This window comes from Schistocerca gregaria, chromosome 9, assembly GCF_023897955.1.
Source record: "Schistocerca gregaria isolate iqSchGreg1 chromosome 9, iqSchGreg1.2, whole genome shotgun sequence".
In the NCBI taxonomy this organism is placed as follows: domain Eukaryota; kingdom Metazoa; phylum Arthropoda; class Insecta; order Orthoptera; family Acrididae; genus Schistocerca; species Schistocerca gregaria.
The window spans coordinates 255,123,897-255,146,229 of NC_064928.1; the positions used below are offsets into that span (position 1 = coordinate 255,123,897).

General features: G+C 45.5%; 1 protein-coding gene across 2 annotated transcripts in view; it reads left to right on the plus strand.

Annotated features, from left to right (window-relative positions):
- LOC126291739 (proteoglycan 4-like) overlaps nucleotides 1-22,333 on the plus strand; it is a 418,968-nt gene that overhangs the window by 228,812 nt on the left and 167,823 nt on the right. For both annotated transcript variants that reach the window (XM_049985413.1, XM_049985414.1), the window contains one exon: nucleotides 8,270-9,787. In XM_049985413.1, the coding sequence (XP_049841370.1) occupies nucleotides 8,270-9,787 (1,518 nt within the window). The remainder of the gene's footprint in view (nucleotides 1-8,269; nucleotides 9,788-22,333) is intronic.

A 22,333-nucleotide genomic window follows, 5' to 3' on the forward strand; every position in this document is an offset into this window, starting at 1 on the left:
AATTCACCTAAATTTATTGAAAGAAGATATAGAGCTGGGTTTAGTGTTACTTTGTGGGGAAACACATAAAGTTTTTTTACCTTCAACTAAAAGTGATGCATGTTGCTTCCGTTGGTTATACTGCACACATTTCATCGGAAGTAAATTTCTTCCCCAAGTCGCTGTAGCGTTGCAGGTGTAACTTGCTCACTGGCGGCGTTATTCTCGCTCTAAGTTCAGGTAGGGAACCGGCACAGTAGGTGCAAACACGGTATCCTTCATGAACCCCCATTTAAAAAAAAAAATCGAGTAGTGTCAGGTCTGGGGAACGTGGGGGACATGCACTTGGCGCGTCACGGCCAATCCAATGACGGGTAAAGCAGCACTGAGAAAGTCCCGGATGTCAGCCAGGTAGTGGGGTGGTGCACCGTCTTGTAAGAAGTAAATATTTCGTTCTTTGTCAACCGCGTCGATCTGTGGTATCAAAAACTGTTGTAACATATCCAGGTACACTATCCCACTGATGGTTCTCACACGGAAGAAAGGGGCCGTACACTTTGTTCTCCCTCAGTGCACAAAAAAGTTCAGTTTAGGGCTATCACGAACATGCTGCAATGTTTGATGTGGATTTTCACTTCCCCAAAATCCGACAGTTATGTGTGTTAACCATTTCACTTAAGTGAAAAGTCGACTCGTCAGAAAAGATGATTTTGTCCAAGAAATGTTCATCCTCACAGAAGTACTTGCGACCAATTTTATCAGTGTCTTTTATCGCTTGTACCATCGTCAATCTGTATGATTTCAAATGCAACGGTTTCTCAACACACTCCAAACAGTCGTATGTGGGATTCGCAGTGCGCGAAATGCACACCGGGTCGATTTCGTTGCGCTGTCGATAAAACGTTGTCGCACCATGTGTCTACAAAACATTTATGCCACTCATAAATTTTGGGCCTACTAGGAGGATATTTAGCGTACTTGGTTCTGAAATTACGCTGAACTCTGTCGCCAACTTGGATTCTTCAAACCAAAACACACAGCTACCACGCTGAGGACTAGTGAAGGCAGCCATCTTTAACGCAGCTGCCGCTAGCGCTCCTTACTGTGCGATTCGGCACTAGCGAATTACGCGAGACAAAACTTGATGGATTTCCCTAGGACTATACTGACGTGAGGTCTGGAACATGACAAGAAATTAGAATTCAGAAAGCGCACGTAATTACGTTGATACTTAACTTTAATCCATTAATGATGAACGTTGCTCTTGACGGTACATGCTTGAATATGGCGCCTTGCTAGGTCGTAGCAAATGACGTAGCTGAAGGCTATGCTAAACTGTCGTCTCTGCAAATGAGAACGTAAGCAGGCAGTGAAACATCGCTAGCAAAGTCTGCTGTACAACTGGGGCGAGTGCTAGGGAGTCTCTCTAGACTAGACCTGCCGTGTGGCGGCGCTCGGTCTGCAATCACTGATAGTGGCGACTCGCGGGTCCCACGTATACTAACGGACCGCGGCCGATTTAAAGGCTACCACCTAGCAAGTGTGGTGTCTGGCGGTGACACCACACTTGCTAGACTACAGCCGTTATGAAATACATTAAATGTTTTCGCAATTGCGAATATTGACATCCGCCAGCTGTCCAATGGAATGACGACAGTGAAAATTTGTGCCAGACTGGGACAGGAACCCGGATTTCCTGCTTATCTCGAGCCGTTGAGTTACTATTAGGCTATCCGAGCACGACTCACGGCCATATCTTCAACCATGTATCTGCAACCTGCACTCGTACATTCTTAGGGGGGACATTTTAATTGGAAGTCGCGTGTCCGATGTCTGCAGATAAAGACGCTGAATAACACAGGCACTGCAATATCACATGTATCTGCCGACACCGGGCAAGCGACTTTGAATTAAAATGTCTCCTCTATATGGGAATATGTATGTATGAATGTACAAGCGCAGGTTGTAGACACACGGTTGATGACATGAAGTGAGTTGGGCTCGGATAGCCCAATGGTAAGGCGACCACTCACGGTAAATGGGAAATCTGGGTTCGAGTCCTGGCCCGGAACAATTTTCGCTGCCGTCATTGCATTATACAGCTGATGGTTTTCAATATACGGAACTGTGAATACATTTAACAATTTCTGGATGGTGTCAAGAGTGAGGCGATCTGTGTGATGCCAGGCGTTATTTAGCAGCACCAGCACGTCCAGTTTGGTGCGAATCGCCGGTATTGCTGGTTTAAGTTTGTTGGACAGCAGTGCGCAGTAATAGTCTTTTTCGATGGTGTTCCCCTACTCCATGTTATCTTCCAGCGTAGGCCCTTGTGCGTCCCATAATACCGTTAGCGTCACCTTTCCCGCAGATTTTTTTCTGCACTGCTCATTCGAGCTGCTTCCACTCTGTCGTCTTGGTTCTGGCTCACAGTGATGCGGCCACGTTTCGTCACAGGTCACTTTTCTTTCCAAAAATCATTCGCCTCCCCTGTTGTAACGGTCGAGTAAACGTTGGCAGATCACAAGACGGAGTTCTGTGTTCTTCAGTGAGCCGTCGTGGCACCCATCGAGAACAAACTTTACGGAAGCGAATTTCGTCGTCGATGGCGGTATAGGCAGCACCATGGGTGATGTTTAACGCGGACGCTACGCCATCGATAGTAACCGAACGTTGGTCAAAATCATCAGTTGAGCTTGCTGCATTGTGAACGTTCACGGGCGCACTGCTTCCTGTTTGTGCGTCACATTCGTCCGGCCACTTTTGAACTGCTCTACCCACTCGAAAACACTTGACAGCGGCAATGTGCAGTTCCCATACTGCGCTAACAGTTTACTAAGAATTTCAGCTCCTTTCACTGCTCCTGAACAAAGAAATCATATTGCTGCCCTTTGTCTTCCTTCGTGCAAACAGCTGCTGAAGCGGACCTGTTTACGCTGCCACTACCGGTACACTTGTGTTGCGATGGTTAGGTGAGCGCCCTGCTTTGCAGTAGCACCAAGTACACTGAAGAGCCAAAGAAACTGGTACACCTGCCAAATATCGTGTAGGACCCCGCGAGCACGCAGGAGTGCCGCAAAACGACGTGCCATGGACTCGACTAATGTCTGAAGCAGTGCTGGAGGAAATTGACACCGTGAATCCTGCTGGGCTGTCCGTAAATCCGTAACAGTACGAGGGGTGGAGGTCTCTTGTGAACAGCTCGTCGCAGGGCATCCCATATAGGCTCAATAATGTTCATGACTGGGGACTTTGGTGGCCAGCGGAAGTGTTTCAATTCAGAAGAGTGTTCTTGCAACCACTCTCTCTTGCAATTCTGGACGTGTGGGACGTCGCATTGTCCTGCTAGAACTGCCCAAGTCTGTCGGAATGCACAATGGACATGGATGGATGCAGTTGATCAGACAGAATGCTTACATAGCGTCACCTATTAGAGTCGTATCTAGACGTATCAGGGGTCCCATATCACTCCAACTGCACGCTCTCAACACCATTACAGAGCCTCCACCAGCTTGAACAGTCCACTGTTGACATGCAGGGTCCATCAATTCGTGAGGTTGTCTCTATACTCATACACGTCCATCCGCTTGATGCAATTTGAAACGAGATTCGTCCGACCAGGCAACATGTTTCCAGTCATTAACAGTCCAATGTCGGTGTTGACGAGCCTAGGCGATGCGTAGATTGTGTGGTGCAGTCATCAAGCGTACGCGAGTGGGCCTTCGGCTGCGAAAGCCGGTATCTGTGATGTTTCGTTGAATGGTTTGCTCACCTGCACTTGTTGATGGCACAGCATTGAAATCTGCAGCAGTTTGCGGAAGGGTTGCACTTGGGTCACGCTGAACGACTCTCTTCAGTCGTCGTTGGTCTCGTTCTTGCAGGATGTTTTTCCGGCCGCAGCGATGTCGGACATTTGATGTTTTACGGGATTCCTTATATTCACGGTACACTTATTAAATGTTGATATGGGAAAATCCCCACTTTATCGCTATCTCGGAGATGCTGTGCCCCATCGCTCGTGCGCCGACTGTAACACCACGTTGAAACTCACTTAAATCTTGATAACTTGCTATTGTAGCAGTAGTAGCCAATCTAACACCTGTGCCAGACACTTGCTGTCTTATATACCGGATGATCAAAAAGCCACTTTCGTCATGCTTGGCTTCCCAAGCCCCCAGACCTCAGTCGGTGCGATTATTGGCTTTGGGGTTACCTAAAGTCGCAAGTGTATCGTGATCGACCGACATCTCTAGGGATGCTGAAAGACAACATCCGACGCCAATGCCTCACCATAACTCTGGACATGCTTTACAGTGCTATTCACATCATTATTTCTCGACTACAGCTATTGTTGAGGAATGATGGTGGACATATTGAGCATTTCCTGTAAAGAACATCATTTGTCTTACTTTCTTATGCTAATTATTGCTATTCTGATCAGATGAAACGCAATCTGTCGGACATTTTTTGAACTTTTGTACTTTTTGGTTCTAATAAAACCCCATGTCATTCCAAGCATGTGTGTCAATTTGTAGCTCTCTATCTACATTATTCCGTGAGTTATTCAGTTTTCAAATTTATACTGACTGTTTGATCACCCTGTAGACGTTGCCGACCGCAGCGCCGTATTCTGCCTGTTCACGTATCTATGTGTTTGAATACGCATGGTTATACTAATTTCTTTGGCGCCTCAGTGTATAAGCACTCATTCGCGAAATGCAGCTCAGTAGCTGCAGAAGAGTTTTTTTAAAGACAGTCGGGATAATTTTTGGCTTGCCGTCGTAGAAAACCTCCTCACACTTGCACACGCAATTTACTGTAGACGCAGATGCGTCAGGGTGGCTGTAGTTTAATTCGACCCAAAACATGAGTTTTTTAAAACACTGCCAGAAAAAACCAGGACAAAGTAAGTACATTTAATTATAAAAATATAATTTACAAAAAAATGCTACATAGAGTTACACAAAGTAAAAAGAAGCAAAATATTTAGTGAATTAATTACTGAGTTAATTTAATGGATATTGTGTTTCAAGTTAAATAAACTTTCGCACTTCCAGAAAAAAACTTTATTCATGTAGTTTCGTAATTACTGTAAAGTGAAATTTAGCCCTTTTGGAAGCGTGAAGAAATTTATTGATCTCCTGTAATTTCTTATCTCTTTACTGACCTAAATTATTGGAAAAGGTTCTCTCAGTGGGTGCAGTGCTGGCAGGGCAAGAAATTGGGCTTTTCCCAAAAGCACTGAATCCTGTTGGTAAGTTTCCTGGTTTTTGCTGTTTTCAGTTCCATTATCTTTCATCATTATTTAGATGAAACTGTGTCACAGTTGCATCAGAAAATATAGTAGCAGTAAAATAATCAGAACAGATATCATAAAAAAAAGTAAAACTTGCATTCCTCTGTGGATCCATTTGTGTGAGCCAGTTTCCTGCACTTCGTTCTCGTTCAACAGTTAATCCTCTCCCTCTGAATCTTGAATGCTGGCGCGGCAGTGAAAGGGTTCTAGTGCCCGTGCTTCCGATTCCTAATACGTTCTTGTAAGGTTCCAGATGATCGATCCATGAATCGACAGCTTGTGCCTCATTTGTTCTTGCCTGCCTGAAGAAGGTCCGTGACTCTACAAACCTCTGACCATATAATTTTATTTACATTAACAGTGCAAGCATCCGAAACCTTTTTCTGAAAATTATCTTTACACATTTCAATTAACTTCTTAAGAGACTCTGGACAGTATTTAAACTGTCTTTTGTTTGGATTCACAATCTGTTGCACTTACAGAAGTGCTTGTTGTCCTATATGGGTACCGATTACTATAATTCTGTCATTCTTTTTGCCCATCTTGTATATCCTCTTCTAACTGAACTTTTATGTTTTCAAACACCTCATCTCTAAGTTCATCAAGAAACATCCCGCTTAATTTGAAGAGATCATGACCAACATAACCAGGTGCCTGTTTAACTAGTCAGTTTTTTTTCCACTAATGATGTAGTTGCAAGAATAAGATGCAATTCGTACTAGTTTTCAGTATAAAAAAATCCCAGAAACCTCATAAAATCCATAAAAGATATGCGTGCTTTTCTTAATCCTGGATGGCGTACACTGATCCCGTCCTGAAGGGGAATGGGAGACAATGAGCCTAGATATTTTGTCTCCTCAAACCCATAATCAGCAACAGCATGAAAAACCCGTAATTTCTTTCCATTATTCTTTATGCGTCTTTCGTTTTTCTTATGTAAAAGATCATCAGTGGACCGTAATGAAAGACTTGCAGTTCGGTTTGATTTCGGTGTCCACTCCATTACAGTAGTGGTAACGATTTTCACCCAACAACACTTGTTGACAACGACAGTATCGTGAGATTCAGCTAAAGGAATGGGAGAACAAAGAACTTTCATTTCAGATGGACAGTACCAAACCCCCTTACTGTTGGTGGCACTCCAAGAAACAGGAAGGGTAGTTGCTATTGTAAATAGTCTGTCGCCCTTACGTGTCATACACATATTATATCTTTATGGTAGTGATAAATAAGGGAAGTTCGTAATGGATAACTGCGAAGTGCTTTGAAAACTTATACAGGGTGTTACAAAAAAGGTACGGCCAAACTTTCAGGAAAGATTCCTCACACACAAAGAAAGAAAATATGTTATGTGGACATGTGACCGGAAACGCTTACTTTCCATGTTAAATCTCATTTTATTACGTCTCTTCAAATCACATTAATCGTGGAATGGAAACACACAGCAACAGAACGTACCAGCGTCACTTCAAACACTTTGTTAGCGAGGATACATGCATCCACCCTCCGTCGCATGCAATCCCTGATGCGCTGATGCAGCCCTGGAGAATGGCGTATTGTATCACAGCCCTCCACGATACGAGCACGAAGAGTCGCTACATTTGGTACCGCGGTTGCGTAGACAAGAGCTTTCAAATGCCCCCATAAATGAAAGTCGAGAGGGTTGAGGTCAGGAGAGCGTGGAGGCCATGGAATTGGTCCGCCTCTACCAATGCGTCGGTCAACGAATCTGTTGGTGAGAAGCGTACGAACACTTCGACTGAAATGTGCAGGAGCTCCATCGTGCATGAACCACATGTTGTGTCGTACTTGTTAAGGCACATGTTCTACCAGCACAGGTAGAGTATCCCGTATGAAATCATGATAACGTGCTCCATTGAGCGTAGGTGGAAGAACATGGGGCCCAATCGAGACATAACCAACAATGCCTGCCCAAACGTTTACAGAAAATCTGTGTTGATGACGTGATTTGCACAATTGCGTCCAGATTCTCGTATGCCCACACATGTTGATTGTGAAAATTTACAATTTCATCACGTTGGAATGAAGCCCCATCCGCAAAGAGAATATTTGCGCTGAAATGAGGATTGACACATTGTTGGATGAACCTTTCGCAGAACTGTACCCGTGGAGGCCAATCAGCTGCTGATAGTGCCTGCACATGCTGTACATGGTACGGAAACAACTGGTTCTCCCGTAGCACTCTCCATACAGTGACGTGGTCAGCGTTACCTTGTACAGCAGCAACTTCTCTCACGCTGGCATTAGGGTTACCGTCAACTGCACGAAGAATTGCCTCGTCCATTGCAGGTGTCCTCGTCGTTCTAGGTCTTCCCCAGTCGCGAGTCATAGGCTGGAACGTTCCGTGCTCCCTAAGACGCCGATGAATTGCTTCGAACGTCTTCCTGTCGGGACACCTTCGTTCTGGAAATCTGTCTCGATACAAACGTACCGCGCCACGGCTATTGCCCCGTGCTAATCCATACATCAATTGGACATCTGCCAACTCCGCATTTGTAAACATTGCACTGACTCCAAAACCACGTTCGTGATGAACACTAACCTGTTGATGCTAGGTACTGATGTGCTTGATGCTAGTACTGTAGAGCAATTAGTCGCATGTCAACACAAGCACCGAAGCCAACATTACCTTCCTTCAGTTTGGGCCAACTGGCGGTGAATCGAGGAAGTACATTACATACTGAGGAAACTAAAATGAGCTCTTAACATGGAAATTAAGCATTTCCGGACACATGTCCGCATAACATCTTTCCTTTATTTGCGTGTAAGGAATGTTTCCTGAAAGTTTGGCCGTACCTTTTTGTAACACCCTGTATTGCAATACAAATATTTAAAAGTCGCACTCTGTATTAACCCTAGCATTTTGATGTGTAAGTTACGTTGGACATCGTTGGCTGGTAAATATAATGTTACCTAAAATTTATCTGTACTTGGCATACTCGATAGATGTACAAGAGAATGTTTGTTTTGTTGCAGGACTCAAATGATGGACCACATTTGGAGCAGCAAGAAACGTGGCTGGAGGCACTGCCTGTGTCACCACACGCAACACCATCCAAATCTCAACCCCCGAACAAGGAAGTGCAGCTGTATTCACCAAAGCAGTTACGACCGCATTCACCGAAACCGTCGGAGTCACACTTACCAAACCATTCACAGGCGCAGTCGGCGAGGCATCCGTACGTGCAGACTCCGAGGCAATCGTTCCCACTGTCTCCGAGGCAGGTGCACCCGCAAACTCCGAGACAGTCTCTGAGGCAGCCAGTTCTGCAGCCCCTGGAGGAGTCGCACCCGGTGTCTCCGAAGCAGGCACTGCCGCAACCTCTGAGCCACACGCAGCCGCAGTATCCGAGGCACACGCGCCCGGGATCTCCGAGGCACTCGGACGTGCAGTCTCCGAACCAGTCGCACCCGGCGTCTCCTAGACACTCGCAAGCGCAGACTCTGAGCCAGTCACACAAGCAGTCGCACCCTACGTCTCCGAGGCAGTCACACCCGCGCACGCTGTGGTACTCTCAGTCACAGAGGGCAGCGCACCAACATTCGCCGAAGGAACCGCACCGACCGCTGCTGAGGCAGCCCCAGTTCACGCCCCAGAAGCTGTCTCAGGAGCCGAAGGAAACGCGGTCTCCTAATGAGCTGTGGCCAGACCGGCCGAAGCAGCCACAGTTCCAGCTGCAAAAGCAGCTAGTAGTGCACGTGGAAAAACTGCCCGGGGAGTCGCCGAAGTGCGAGCTGCAAGAGCGGCAACATGCACCGTCCCCGAAGCAGCAACAAAATTCTTTGCAAAAGGAACTGTATGTGCAGCTAGAGAAGCTGGCGGGTGAGCCGCAGGCGGAGGTCAAACATCAGACGTCGCCGTCCCCGAGGCAAGCACAGTTTCCACAGCCGCACGTCCAGCTCGAGAAGCTCACCGAAGATGCTCACCAGCTGGAGCCAGCGCAGCACCAGTCGCCACCTGCGAAGCAACACGACGGTCTTGTGCTTAACCAGCTGCACATAAAGCTCGAAAAGCTGCCCGACGATTCTTGGACATTGGAAGAGCAGCACCAGCCGTCGTCGCCGGGGCTTGTCAAACCGAAGGAGCTCCACATACAACTGGAAAAGCTGCCACTGGGCACAGAGAATTGCGAGGTAAAGCAACAGGAACCGTCGTTCTCGAATCGGCTCCCGTGTCTGTCACACAGTCCACTGCAAGACCAGCTCGCAACGCAGGTGGAAGAGAAGCAGCTGCAACTGCTTCCGCCCGGTTGTCGCTATACCATCCCAGCTCCCGAACCGGTGGCGACGCGACAGCGAGTGTACCTACAGCAGCTCGTGGATACGCAGCAGAAGTGGGGCTCTCCTGTCTTCCAGCCACGCGTGGTGCTGGAGAGGCTGAGTCCGAAGCGGCTGGCCTCCACACTGCACGTCCGCGTCGCGCTGCGCCGCCTCAGCAGCGAGGTCCTCAAGAAGTACGGCATCCAGCAGACGCTGCATGGGAGACTGGAGCAAGTAAGTGGTTCTGCGTATGTGTTGTGGCTGTTGTTGTGGACATCAGTTCGAAGACTCCACATCTCTGCATCACTACTGCAACGTGCATCCACTTGAACATGCGTACTGTAGTCAAGCCGTGGTCATCCTCTACTAGTTTTGCTCCCATCCTTCCCTCCCTTACCAAAGTTACGATTCCTTGATGGTTCAGCATACATCATATAAACCGACCATTTCTTTTTGTCAAGTTGCTACATAAATTTCTTTTCTCGCCAGTGTTATTCAGTACCTCCTCATTAATTATCCCAGTTAATCTTCAGTATTTTTATCTATTTTAGAACTAATAATTCTACATTGTAGTCATCAGTCCAAACTGATTTGACTCAGCTCTGTATGTCTCGCCCACCTTGACCAAGTCTTCTCATATCTGCATAACTATTATACCCTAATTGTGTATGAACCTCTTTATTGTATTTAAAGATTAGCCTCCCTCTTCAATTTTTACCGCCTCTTCTTCTCCTCCACACTTCCCAATCATTACAAAATTAGGTATTACTTGAAGCCGTAGGATCTGTCAAATCTGCCTACCTCATATTCAGCATTCTTTGCTAATACAAAATGGCTATGAGCACTATGGGACTTAACTGCTAAGGTCATCAGTCCCCTAGAACTTAGAACTACTTAAACCTAACTAAACTAAGGACATCACAAACATCCATGCCCGAGGCAGGATTTGAACCTGCGACCGTAGCGATAGCGTGGTTCCAGACTGTAGCGCCTAGAACGCTTCGGCCGGCTGCTAACACATAATACGTTTCAAAAGCTTCCATTCTCTTCTTGTCTGTGCTGTCTGTTGTGGACATTTTGCTTCCATGTAAGGCTACACTCCAAACAAACCCTTCAGAAAAAACACCTTGCGCATATACAACGTTACACACGTTATCACTTTCAGGCAAATTTTTCTGGCCACTTCCATTCTGCATTTTATATTCTTATCACTCCTGTCATGCCCAGGTTTTTGCTGTCAAATTTCAGATCTCTTCCACTGCTGTAATGTCTCATTTCCTAATCTGATATCATCATCACCACCTGACTTAATTGTACTTCAGTCCATATCGTTTTTACTTTTGTTGATATCCTTTCAATTTCACTGATCTCCCAAGTCCGAGATCATGTCTAACAAAGTTACAATGTCGCTGGCGATCCTCAAATTTAATGTTGTTGCTCCAGCTGAATGTTTATTCCCTTTTCAGATTTCTCCTTGGTTTCCACTATTGCTTGTTGTATTGCAGATAGAGTAGCATCAGCGGGAGGGAGGGGGGGGGAGAGGTAGGTTGCAACCCTCTGTCTTTTGGATTTAAGAGTGAGCTCTCGTCCCGCCAAGGTAAACAACCGAATAATTAAGTAAATAAACGTATAAATATGTACCTGGGAGGCCAGTTTTCATGTCGGTGGGAGGCAAGGGCATGCGATCTACAGTGGGATCACAACAATATGTTTGGTAAAGCAATGTTAAATTCCAAACGACTTTTGGATTGATGAAAGCTTAATATTTATACACACCTAGTCCACTGATGGCAGCTGGTAGGGAGTAAACCCTCTGGGGAAATTTATGTAACATCGTAAAAGGGACAGAATTAGGGTCTTCATCGAATACAATTGCACTTAGAGTCTTGAGAATAAATGTATGCAGCCTCCGGCGTGACTACATGTCACTGATAAAGTCGAATATCACATTGAAGTGAATGTGGATAATGCTTAGGCAAAAAAAAAGAATGAAGTGGTTAACAAGGAGACAAGTGTCCCTTGTACTACGGACCTCGAATTCGGAGGAGTCAACCGACATGAACGAATCTTCGAATCAGTTGTATGTAATGATGTAGTGGAATTTCGTAGGCGGAACTGGGAGTGTAGAAAGTTATTTGAAGGAAAGAAATTTGATGGCGTATTACGGAAGGAGAAGAAGGAATTACGATATCGCAGTGGCTGTGTTGTTCGAACGCACTACGCCATGTTGTTTCGGACGTGGATGTCCGAAAGAACAGACTACAGCCATTATAAAATTGTTAAATATATTTGCTGTTGCGAATACGAACATTCATCAGCTGCATAAAGGAATGACCGCAGTGACCAAAACTTCCATTGATATCCAACCACGTGTTTACCATCTTCACTCCGGTATCCATTATGTATATTCCCGTGCAGGGAAGACATTTTACTTGAAAGTACACTACTGGCCATTAAAGTTGCTACACAACGAAGAAATGCAGATGATAAACGGGCATTCATTGAACAAAATAATTATACTAGAACTGTAACATGTGATTACATTTTCACGCAGTTTGGGTGCATCGATCCAGAGAAATCAGTACCCAGAACAGCCACTTCTGGCCGTACAGGTACGGCTGCCCATGCAGCTTCAACACGATACCACAGTTCGTCAATAGTACTGACTGGCGTATTGTGACGAGCCAGTTGGTCGGCCACCATCGACCAGGCGTTTTCAACTGGTGAGAGATCTGGAGAACCTGCTGGCCAGGGCAGCAGTCGAACATTTTCTGTACACAGAAAGGCCCGTACAGGACCTGCAACATGCGGTCGTGCATTATCCTGCTGAAATGTAGGGTTTGGCAGGGATCGAATGAAGGGCAGAGCCACGGGTCGTAACACATCTGAAATATAACGTCCACTGTTCAAAGTGCCGTCAGTGTGAACAAGAGGTGACAGATGTGTAACCAATGGTACCCCTACCATCACGCTGGGTGATACGCCAGTATGGCTATGACGAATACACCCTTCCAATGTGCGTTCACCACGATGTCGACGAACGCCATCATGATGCTGTAAACAGAACCTGGATTCACCCGAAAAAATGACGTTTTACCATTCGTCTACCCAAGTTCGCCGAGAACACCATCGCAAGCGCCTCCTGTCTGTGATGGAGTGTGAAGGTTAAACGCAGCCACGGTCTCCGAGTTGGTAGTCCATGCTGCTGCAAACATCGTCGAACTGTTCGCGCAGATGGCTGTTGTCTTGCAAACGTCCCCATCTGTTGACTCAGGGATCGAGACGTGGCTGCACGATACAGCCGTGCGGATAAGATGCCTGTCATCTCGACTGCTAGTGATATGAGGCCGTTGGGATACAGCACGACGTTCCGTATTACCCTCCTGAACCCACCGATTCCATATTCTGCTAACAGTCATTGGATCTCGACCAACACGAGCAGCAATGTCGCGATACGATAAACCGAAATCGCCATAGGCTACAATTCAACCTTTATCAAAGTCCGAAACGTGATGGTACGCAGTCCTCCTCCTTACACGAGGCATCACAGCAAAAAATGGTTCAAATGGCTCTGAGCACTATGGGACTCAACTGCCGTGGTCATCAGTCCCCTAGAACTTAGAACTACTTAAACCTAACTAACCTAAGGACATCACACACATGTATGCCCGAGGCAGGAATTCGAACCTGCGACCGTAGCAGTCGCGCGGTTACGGACTGCGCGCCTAGAACCACGAGACCACCGCGGCCGGCTGGCATCACAGCAACGTTTCACCAGGCAACGCCAGTCAACTGCTGTTTGTGTATGAGAAATCGGTTGGAAACTTTCCTCATGTCAGCACGTTGTAGGTGTCGCCATCGGTGCCAACCCTGTGTCAATGCTCTGAAAAGCTAATCATTTGCATCTTCTTCCTGTCGGTTAAAGTTCGCGCCTGTATCCCGTCATCGTCGTGGTGTAGCAGTTTTAATGGGCAGCAGTGTAGCTTGCCCGGTGTCGGCGGATAGTTGCTTTCATGCCTGCTTGTGGTAGTTATGAACAGCACAAGCACTGCAGTAGCATACTTAAGTGGAAGTGAGGCACCGTGTTAGATAACGATATTGACATCTTTGGGAGAGACAACCGTGAGCAAACTATTCCACATGGCATATGAGGAAGAATGAGAGCGGTGAGATACTGGCTGTTAGGTAGGTGGATATACTGGCTGTTAGGTGGATGGCCGTGATATTCTGGGTGATCGTTGTATAGATGTGAGTAGGAACCACCAGGATTCCAAGGGAGTTTTCTTCAACAGGTACCGTTTTCTCTCTCTTTATCTGTCGTCCCTTTAGTGTTATCTCCAGTTTATAAGGTAGTTTCCAACCATTATTAACTTAGTTATTAAAATACCTTTGTTGTTGTAGTCTTCAGTCCTGAGACTGGTTCGATGCAGCTCTCCATGCTACTTTATCCTGTGCAAGCTTCTTCATCTCCCAGTACCTTCTGCAACCTACATCCTTCTGAATCTGCTTAGTGTAGTCATCTCTTGGTCTCCCTCTACGATTTTTACCCTCCACGCTGCCCTCCAATACTAAATTGATTATCCCTTGATGCCTCAGAAAATGTCCTACCAACCGATCCCTTCTTCTAGTCAAGTTGTGCCACAAACTTCTCTTCTCCCCAATCCTGTTCAATACTTCCTCATTACTTATGTGATCTACCCATCTTATCTTCAGCATTCTTCTGTAGCACCACATTTCGAAAGCTTCTATTCTCTTCTTGTCCAAACTATTTACCGTCCATGTTTTACTTCTATACATGGCTACACTCCATACAGATACTTTCAGAAAAGAGTTCCTGACACTTAAATCTATACTCGATGTTAACAAATTTCTCTTCTTCAGAAACGCTTTCCTTGCCATTGCCAGTCTACACTTTATATCCTCTCTACTTCGACCATCATCAGTTATTTTGCTCCCCGAATAGCAAAACTACTTTAAGTGTCTCATTTCCTAATCTAATTCCCTCAGCATCACCTGACTTAATTCGACTACATTCCATTATCCTCGTTTTGCTTCTGTTGATGTTGATCTTATATCCTCCTCTCAAGACACTATCCATTCCATTCAACTCCTCTTCCAAGTCCTTTGCTGTCTCTGACAGAATTACAATGTCATCGGCGAACCTCCAAGTTTTTATTTCTTTTCCATGGATTTTAATACCTACTCCGAATTTTTCTTTTGTTTCCTTCGCTGCTTGCTCAATATACATATTGAATAACATCGGGGAGAGGCTACAACCCTATATTACTCCTTTCCCAACCACTGCTTCCCATTCATGTGCCTCGACTCTCGCCATCTGGTTTCTGTACAAATTGTAAATAGCCTTTCGCTCCCTGTATTTTACCGCTGCCACCTTTAGAATTGGAAAGAGAGAATTCCCGTCAACATTGACAAAAGCTTTCTCTAAGTCTATAAATGCTAGAAACGTAGGCTTGCCTTTCCTTAATCTTTCTTCTAAAATCACACGTAAGGTCAGTATTGCCTCACGTGTTCCAGTATTTCTACGGAATCCAAACTGATCCTCCCCGAGGTCGGCTTCTACTAGTTTTTCCATTCGTCTGTAAAGAATTCGCGTTAGTATTTTGCAGCTATGGCTTATGAAACTGATAGTTCGGTAATTTTCACAGCTGTCAACACCTGCTTTCTTTGGGATTGGAATTATTATATTCTTGTTGAAGTCTGAGTGTATTTCGCCTGTTTCATACACCTTGCTCACCAGATGGTAGAGTTTTGTCAGGACTGGTTCTCCCAAGGCCGTAACTAGTTCTAATGGAATGTTGTCTACTCCAGGGGCCTTGTTTCGACTCAGGTCTTTCAGTGCTTTGTCAAACTCTTCACGCAGTATCGTATCTCCCATTTCATCTTCATCTACATCTTCTTCCATTTCCATAATTTTGTCCTCAAGTACATCGCCCTTGTATAGACCATCCATGTACTCCTTCCACCTTTCTGCTTTCCCTTCTTTGCTTAGAACTGGGTTTCCATCTGAGCTCTTGATGTTCATACAAGTGGTTATCTTTTCTCCAAAGGTCTCTTTAATTTTCCTGTAGGCAGTGTCTATCTTACCCCTAGTGGGATAAGCCTCTACATCCTTATGTTTGTCCTCTAGCCATTCCTGCTTAGCCATTACGCACTTCCTGTCGATCTCATTTTTGAAACGTCTGTATTCCTTTTTGTCTGCTTCATTTACTGCATCTTCTCCTTTCATCAATTAAATTCAATATTTCTTCTGTTACCCAAGGATTTCTACTAGCCCTCGTTTTTTTACCTACTTGATCCTCTGCTGCCTTCACTGCTTCATCCCTCAAAGCTACCCATTCTTCTTCCTGTCAATTGCTCCCTTATGCTCTCCCTGAAGCTATGTACAACCTCTCGATCTTTTAGTTTATCCAGGTCCCATCTCCTTAAATTCTCACTTTTTTGCAGTTTCTTCAGTTTTAATCTACAGGTCATAACCAATAGATTGTGGTCAGAGTCCACATCTGCCACTGGAAATGTCTTACAATTTAAAACCTGGTTGTTAAATCTCTCCCTTACCATTATATAATCTATCTGAAACCTGTCATTATCTCCAGGCTTCTTTCATGTATAGAGCCTTCTTTTATGTTTCTTGAACCAAGTGTTAGCTATGATTAAGTTGTGCTCTGTGCAAAATTTTACCAGGCGGCTTCCTCTTTCATTTCTTTGTCCCAGTCCATATTCACCTACTACGTTTCGTTCGCTCCCTTTTCCTACTACCGAATTCCAGTCACCCATGACTATAAAATTTTCGTCACCCTTCACTATCTGGATAATTTCTTTTATTTGATCATACATTTCTTCGTCATCCGCAGATCTAGTTAGCATATAATCTTGTACTACTGTAGTAGGTGTGGGCTTCGTATCTATCTTGGCCACAAGAATGCGTTCACTATGCTGTTTGTAGCAGCTTACCCGCATTCCTATTTTCCTATTCATTATTAAACCTATTCCTGCATTACCCCTATTTGATTTTGTGTTTATAACCCTGTAGTCACCTGACCAGAAGTCTTGTTCCTCCTGCCACCGAACTTAACTAATTCCCACTATATCTAACTTAAACCTATCCATTTCCCTTTTTAAATTTTCTAACCTACCTGCCCGATTCAGGGATCTGACATTCCACACTCCGATCCGTAGAACGCCAGTTTTCTTTCTCCTGATAACGACGTTGTCTTGAGTAGTCCCCGCCCGGAGATCCGAATGGGGGACTATTTTACCTCCGGAATATTTTACCGAAGAGGACGGCATCATCATTTAATCATACAGTAAAGCTGCATGCCGTCGGGAAAAATTACGGCCGTAGTTTCCCGTTGCTTTCAGCCGTTCGCAGTACCAGCACAGCAAGGCCGTTTTGGTTAATGTTGCAAGGCCAGATCAGTCAATCATCCAGACTGTTGCCCCTGCAACTACTGAAAAGGCTGCTGCCCCTCTTCAGGAACCACACGTTTGTCTGGCCTCTCAACAGATACCCCTCCGTTGTGGTTGCACCTACGGTACGGCTATCTGTATGGCTGAGGCACACAAGCCTCCCCACCAACGGCATGGTGCATGGTTCGTGGGGGGAGGCAATTACTGTATAGTGCTTGTAATTCAATCTCAGCAAATAAATGAAATAATTTGTTGCAAGGTAGAACGTTAATAGAAGGAGAAAATATGTATGTAAGAAGAAATTACGGTGCACAGTAGCTTCTATACGGTCGACCGAAATAAAAACCCGTAAGAGAATAAAAAGTAATATAGGCTGGTCATCTGCAGCCCGTAGAGAATTGAAAAATGTTCGACAGAGTGAATTGACCCAGAACGAACCTACATTGTAAGTATGGGCAAATTTGTGGTAACGCAACCGACTGATGTTTCCTTTCATCGTCAGACCGAGAACTTGTCACGGCCCCCTTGTTGCAGCCGCACGGGTGCCAACAAAATACCACAAACGACCGTGCAGTGTCGTCAGACGAACGGTAGGAGAGACGAGCAGGAGGCTTGGAGTGTCGGAACAGCCGTGTTGCCTGAGCCGTGACGGCAAGATGATGGCGATACGTGTGGACAGCAGATAGCTGCTGACAGGAGCGGCGGCCGATGGCGCGCCGGGCGGCGGGGACGGGCCCTGACCCCAATTCCACGCCGTGGCGGGGCTGCCGGGCGCGAGCCAGGCCCACTGTCTGGCCCGAAGCGCCGGACAAACTGCTGCAGGCATGCGTCGAAACTCGGTTAACCGTCATCTTCGGGACCGTGGTCGTGACGGTTGAGCAGCGTGCGGTTTGCAGGGGGGGGGGGATTTCCCCCCCTCTGCATCAGACCATCCCCTCGTCTGGGATGTTTATTTCCCACGTAGTGGGTAAAACTTTACATAAAATTTAAATTTGTGCAGCCGAACACTGAAAGTTTTTAACACAGTCGTACTATTAATATTATTATTAATATGTTTGATTATTAATTTCGAAAAAGTGTTATGTGGTAGTTGAGCATTTCAAAACATTTAGAACTAAATCATCATTCTCATGTTGTCATTGTTGCTTTTGCCTAAGGTGCGTCATCCGTTTGCTTGCGAGTGAAGTAGTGTGGTAGTCATTCCGCAGCAGTCGTACAGCAGAGTTGAGTGAGCCGGGGGCTGCATGTCCCACCCCGGGCCTGACACAGGGTGGTGACCGACCCGGTACCTGTGTGAACGTTTACCGTTAGGCCACCTTTTGGCAACGGTATGGCGCCCACTAACGCGCCTGGGACGAAAGCACACATTACTAAATAACGCACCATCGTCTGCTTCTTGTTCCTACGATACTATTTCGTGGACCTTCTTTAAATACTCTTCTCTTCCACCATCGTTTTCTTTTCCTTTGGTTTCCATTTCCGTTGTTAGCTGCATGTGCAAGTACCAAGTAGGCCGCCGCTGCGATACTTCATCATCCTTTATACTGCAAGACCGACACACGTGTGGCACAAATTCTGTTGCTTTGCTATAAATTAACCTGCCGCATGCAACATACGCCGCAACATGTTGCCTGTTGCAGCAAGCTTCAAGACGACGCACCCCACTTCCGTAGCATACCACAATGTTGCAAGGCGTCGCCCCAGCGAAAAGGAGGCTTTGGAGCCAGGTCTGTATTGTATGGTGGATGTGATGTGTTGCGTAGGAAACTAAAAGCTGCAATCAGATCCAAACGTCGTGGAAAACTGTGAAGAGGTGTCATCCTGCAGCAAGATAACGCTCGCCCACATTCTGCCAAACGGACAGCCGACGCAATGGAGTTGAGATTCGAGGTGCTGGAACATCCACCATACACTACAGACCTGGCTCCAAGTGATTTTCACATGTTTGGACCCTTAACGGAAGCACTACAGGGAAGAAGATTTGAAAGTGATGAAGACGACATTGCTGTGGTGCAAAATTGGTTACAGGTGCAACCGAAAAACGTATTTTCTGACGAAATAAAAAAAAACAAAACTTGTAAAACGTCGTGAAAGCTGCATTGAAGTCCAGGGAGGTTACGTAGAAAAATAACGCATGTTTCAGTTTTATATCATCAGAATAAGTACAGATTTTCACAAATGTGCCTTTACTTTTTGAATTCCCGTCGCATACCTGTATGTAGATGATTTTGTAAATAAGCTTTACCTATAAAGTACTTTTAAAGATATAACAAGGGATGGCTTTTGTCATAGTGCATACGCGTGAATAGTGAGTTTCGGCATTAACATCTATAAATAACTGTTTAACCATAGGTAACGCCACGGACCAAGCTAGTAACATATGTAATTATACTAGCCCCCTAAGACATCCCCCCCCCCCCCCCCCCCCGCCCCGCACTGGTAAAAGCACGAATCGCACACTGCGGTTGAATAGACGGATAACAGAAACACTGTTCTTCCAAAACATAACCTCAATCAATTATTTGATGTCTAGATACATATCACTCTCACAGTAATATAATAATATTTCGGATCGAAAACCAATTAAACTCGATTGTAATACCAAATAAAACTATTTATTACATGATAAAAACATCAGTACAACAGCTACAAAATTTGCAAAATACGTAATGTACAGTACTTACTGTACTGTACTATACTATAAACTTACAGGTGAAATAGTTTATCTAGCTTGGAAATAGTCAATTTCTTCTGCCTTTTTGATGTTCGAGCTTTCACCGCGGCAATATTTCGTATTTTTCGGAGCAGTAGTGCCTGCGTTGCATTAGCCTCTTCTTGACTTTCAAACCATTCTATACACTTGGACAGCACTGTTTCGGCCTCTGAATGGCTAATAGTTTGTTTTTCTTCATCGTTTGAACACTCGTCTTCATCAGCCCCTTCTTCTTCTTCTTCTTCTTCTTCTTCTTTGGTGGCACCTACCCTGGCAACAATTACGTCATCACTCAAAATTAGAAAAACCCCGTCCACTTTGTCACACTTTAACCACTCAGATACTTCTTCTTACGTCAGATTTGTGCTGATTTGTAAATAAACAAAGCGTACACGTCACTGCACCTCAGAGCATTCTGGTATTACAGTATTATTGTTCCGTTAAAGCAGTGACGGTTAACAGAAACTGTCGGTTTAAACAGTCACAGTTAATCGAGTTCTTACTGTACAGAGACAGGTAAACAGGCAGAACACGGCGACGCGTGTGTGGGTTGTCGGATGTGTTCTAGGACCCTGTTGTTTTGAAGGACCGAGACTTAATTTAGCTCCTGCCTTCTGTCTGATGTTTTGGGGAACGAAACTGATGGTTTGGTGTCGTCTTGAGTGTTATTTTGTTGTGTACCTGTAGTCGGGTGTAGTTTGCTTAGACGTGGAATTGTCGAGTGATTGTCATTTTCGGGAATTTGGTGATGGTGTGCTCTGGGTTTATACCGATGTTGCGGATGTGGGGGTATTGGGAGGCTGCGGCTTTGGTGAAGAATGATTCGGATTTCTGCTTGATGATGTCGGTGATGTGGGGGAAGTTTGTGAGGTTGTATAGATTTCTGTTTGACTGATAACGGGGTGCATTGGTAGCCAGTCGGAGAAATCTGTTGTGAACTGCTTGTACTTTCTTCAAGTTCTTGTCGCTGGTCAGCGACCAGAGTTCCGACCCGTATAAGATGGCTGGAAATACCATCGTCTTATACATCTTTAGTTTAGTTCTAATAGTTAGTCCATTCCCTTTCAGTAGTGGATACAACTGTGATATGGCTTGGGACCCCTTGTTGCAGATTTGCGTGATGTGCTGTTTGAAGGTCATTCTCTTATCAAAAACTAATCCTAAGTACTTAACATTATCTTGCCAGACTAGATCTGTGTCGTTAAACCTAATAATGATGTTTGGACTCATCCTCCGATGTGTGAACATGATGGCTTGAGTCTTGGTGCTGTTTATTGTGACCTTCCATAGGTTTGCCCACTTCTGAATTATCTCCAGGTGCTCTTGTAGTTTCCTTGCGATAAAGTGGAGATTTGGTCCACTCCTATACAGGGCCGTGTCATCAGCAAAGAGGGAGAGTTGACCTCCTCTTAGCTGTGGTATGTCATTTGTATAAACAGAGTAGAGGACTGGGCCCATTACGGAGCCTTCGGTACTCCAGGTTCTACCTGTTTGATCGAGCTGTCGGCTCCTGATAAGCGCACATAGAAGGTGCGGTTTCGAAGGAAGGAAGTTAGCATGTGTAGGAGGTGTTTAGGACAGCCGTATTCATTGAGCTTGTATGTCAGGCCATAGTGCCAGACGCGGTCGAAGGCTTTCTCTATGTCGAGAAAGACCGCGCCCGTACTATGCCTGATGTTTTTGGCCTTGCATATGTATTCAGTTAGTCTCATAGCTTGGTGTATTGTGCTATGTTCCTGCCTGAATCCAAACTGTTCCGGTATGATAATATTGTTCTCTTTGAGGAATCTGTCCAGTTCTTTCAGAATGATTTTTTCTAGCACTTTCCCCAAGAAGCACAGGAGTGAGATCGGCCTGTGGTTTTGAGGAAAGAGGTGGTCCTTCTGTGGTTTTGGAATCGTGATTACTTTAGCTTTCTTCCATGGGAGTGGGAAGTAGTTCCTTTCCAGGCAAGCATTTAGGATGTGCGTGATGAATTCCAGTGTGTTTGGTGCCAGGTGTTTGAGGTGCAATGGGCTGACTTTGTCTGGGCCACCTGCTTTCTTGTTGCCTATAGTTTTTATTATTACGCTAACTTCCTCCGCTTCTACTGGCCTAAAGGATGTTGTGACTGGGGCCCTGAGGATCCTGTTGACACAGGCGATCACCTGCTCTTCATGGTCGTCGCTCTCCTGATCGTTCGTATTTGGTGTTCTGAATTGTAACTCCAGGGAGTCGGCCATAGCTTCCGCCCTTTCTTGTCGTTCATAGACTATTCCATTTCTACCGTGGAGTGGTTGGAGCGAGGTGTTGCCTGTTTTTCGTGACTTGATGACCCTCCAGAACTTATCTGGTGTGCTCTCCATGTCCGTTAGGAGGGCTTCCCAGCAGATACTTCTGTGTGTTTGGAGTTCCCTCTTGACCCTCCTGGCTAATCGGTACATCTGTGCCCTGTCGGCTGGGTCTCTATAATTCTGCCACCTATGCCTGTAATATTTCTTCTCAGCTAAGAGGTCCTGTATATGATGTGGTAGATCAGTTCTGGAGGTTGTATGCGCTATAGTTACCGTGGCCTTCCTGCCACACTCCGTTATGACCTCCGTTATCTCATCTATAGTCCTGTTGATGTCTCTTCGAGAGTGGAGTTGACCCACAGGTGG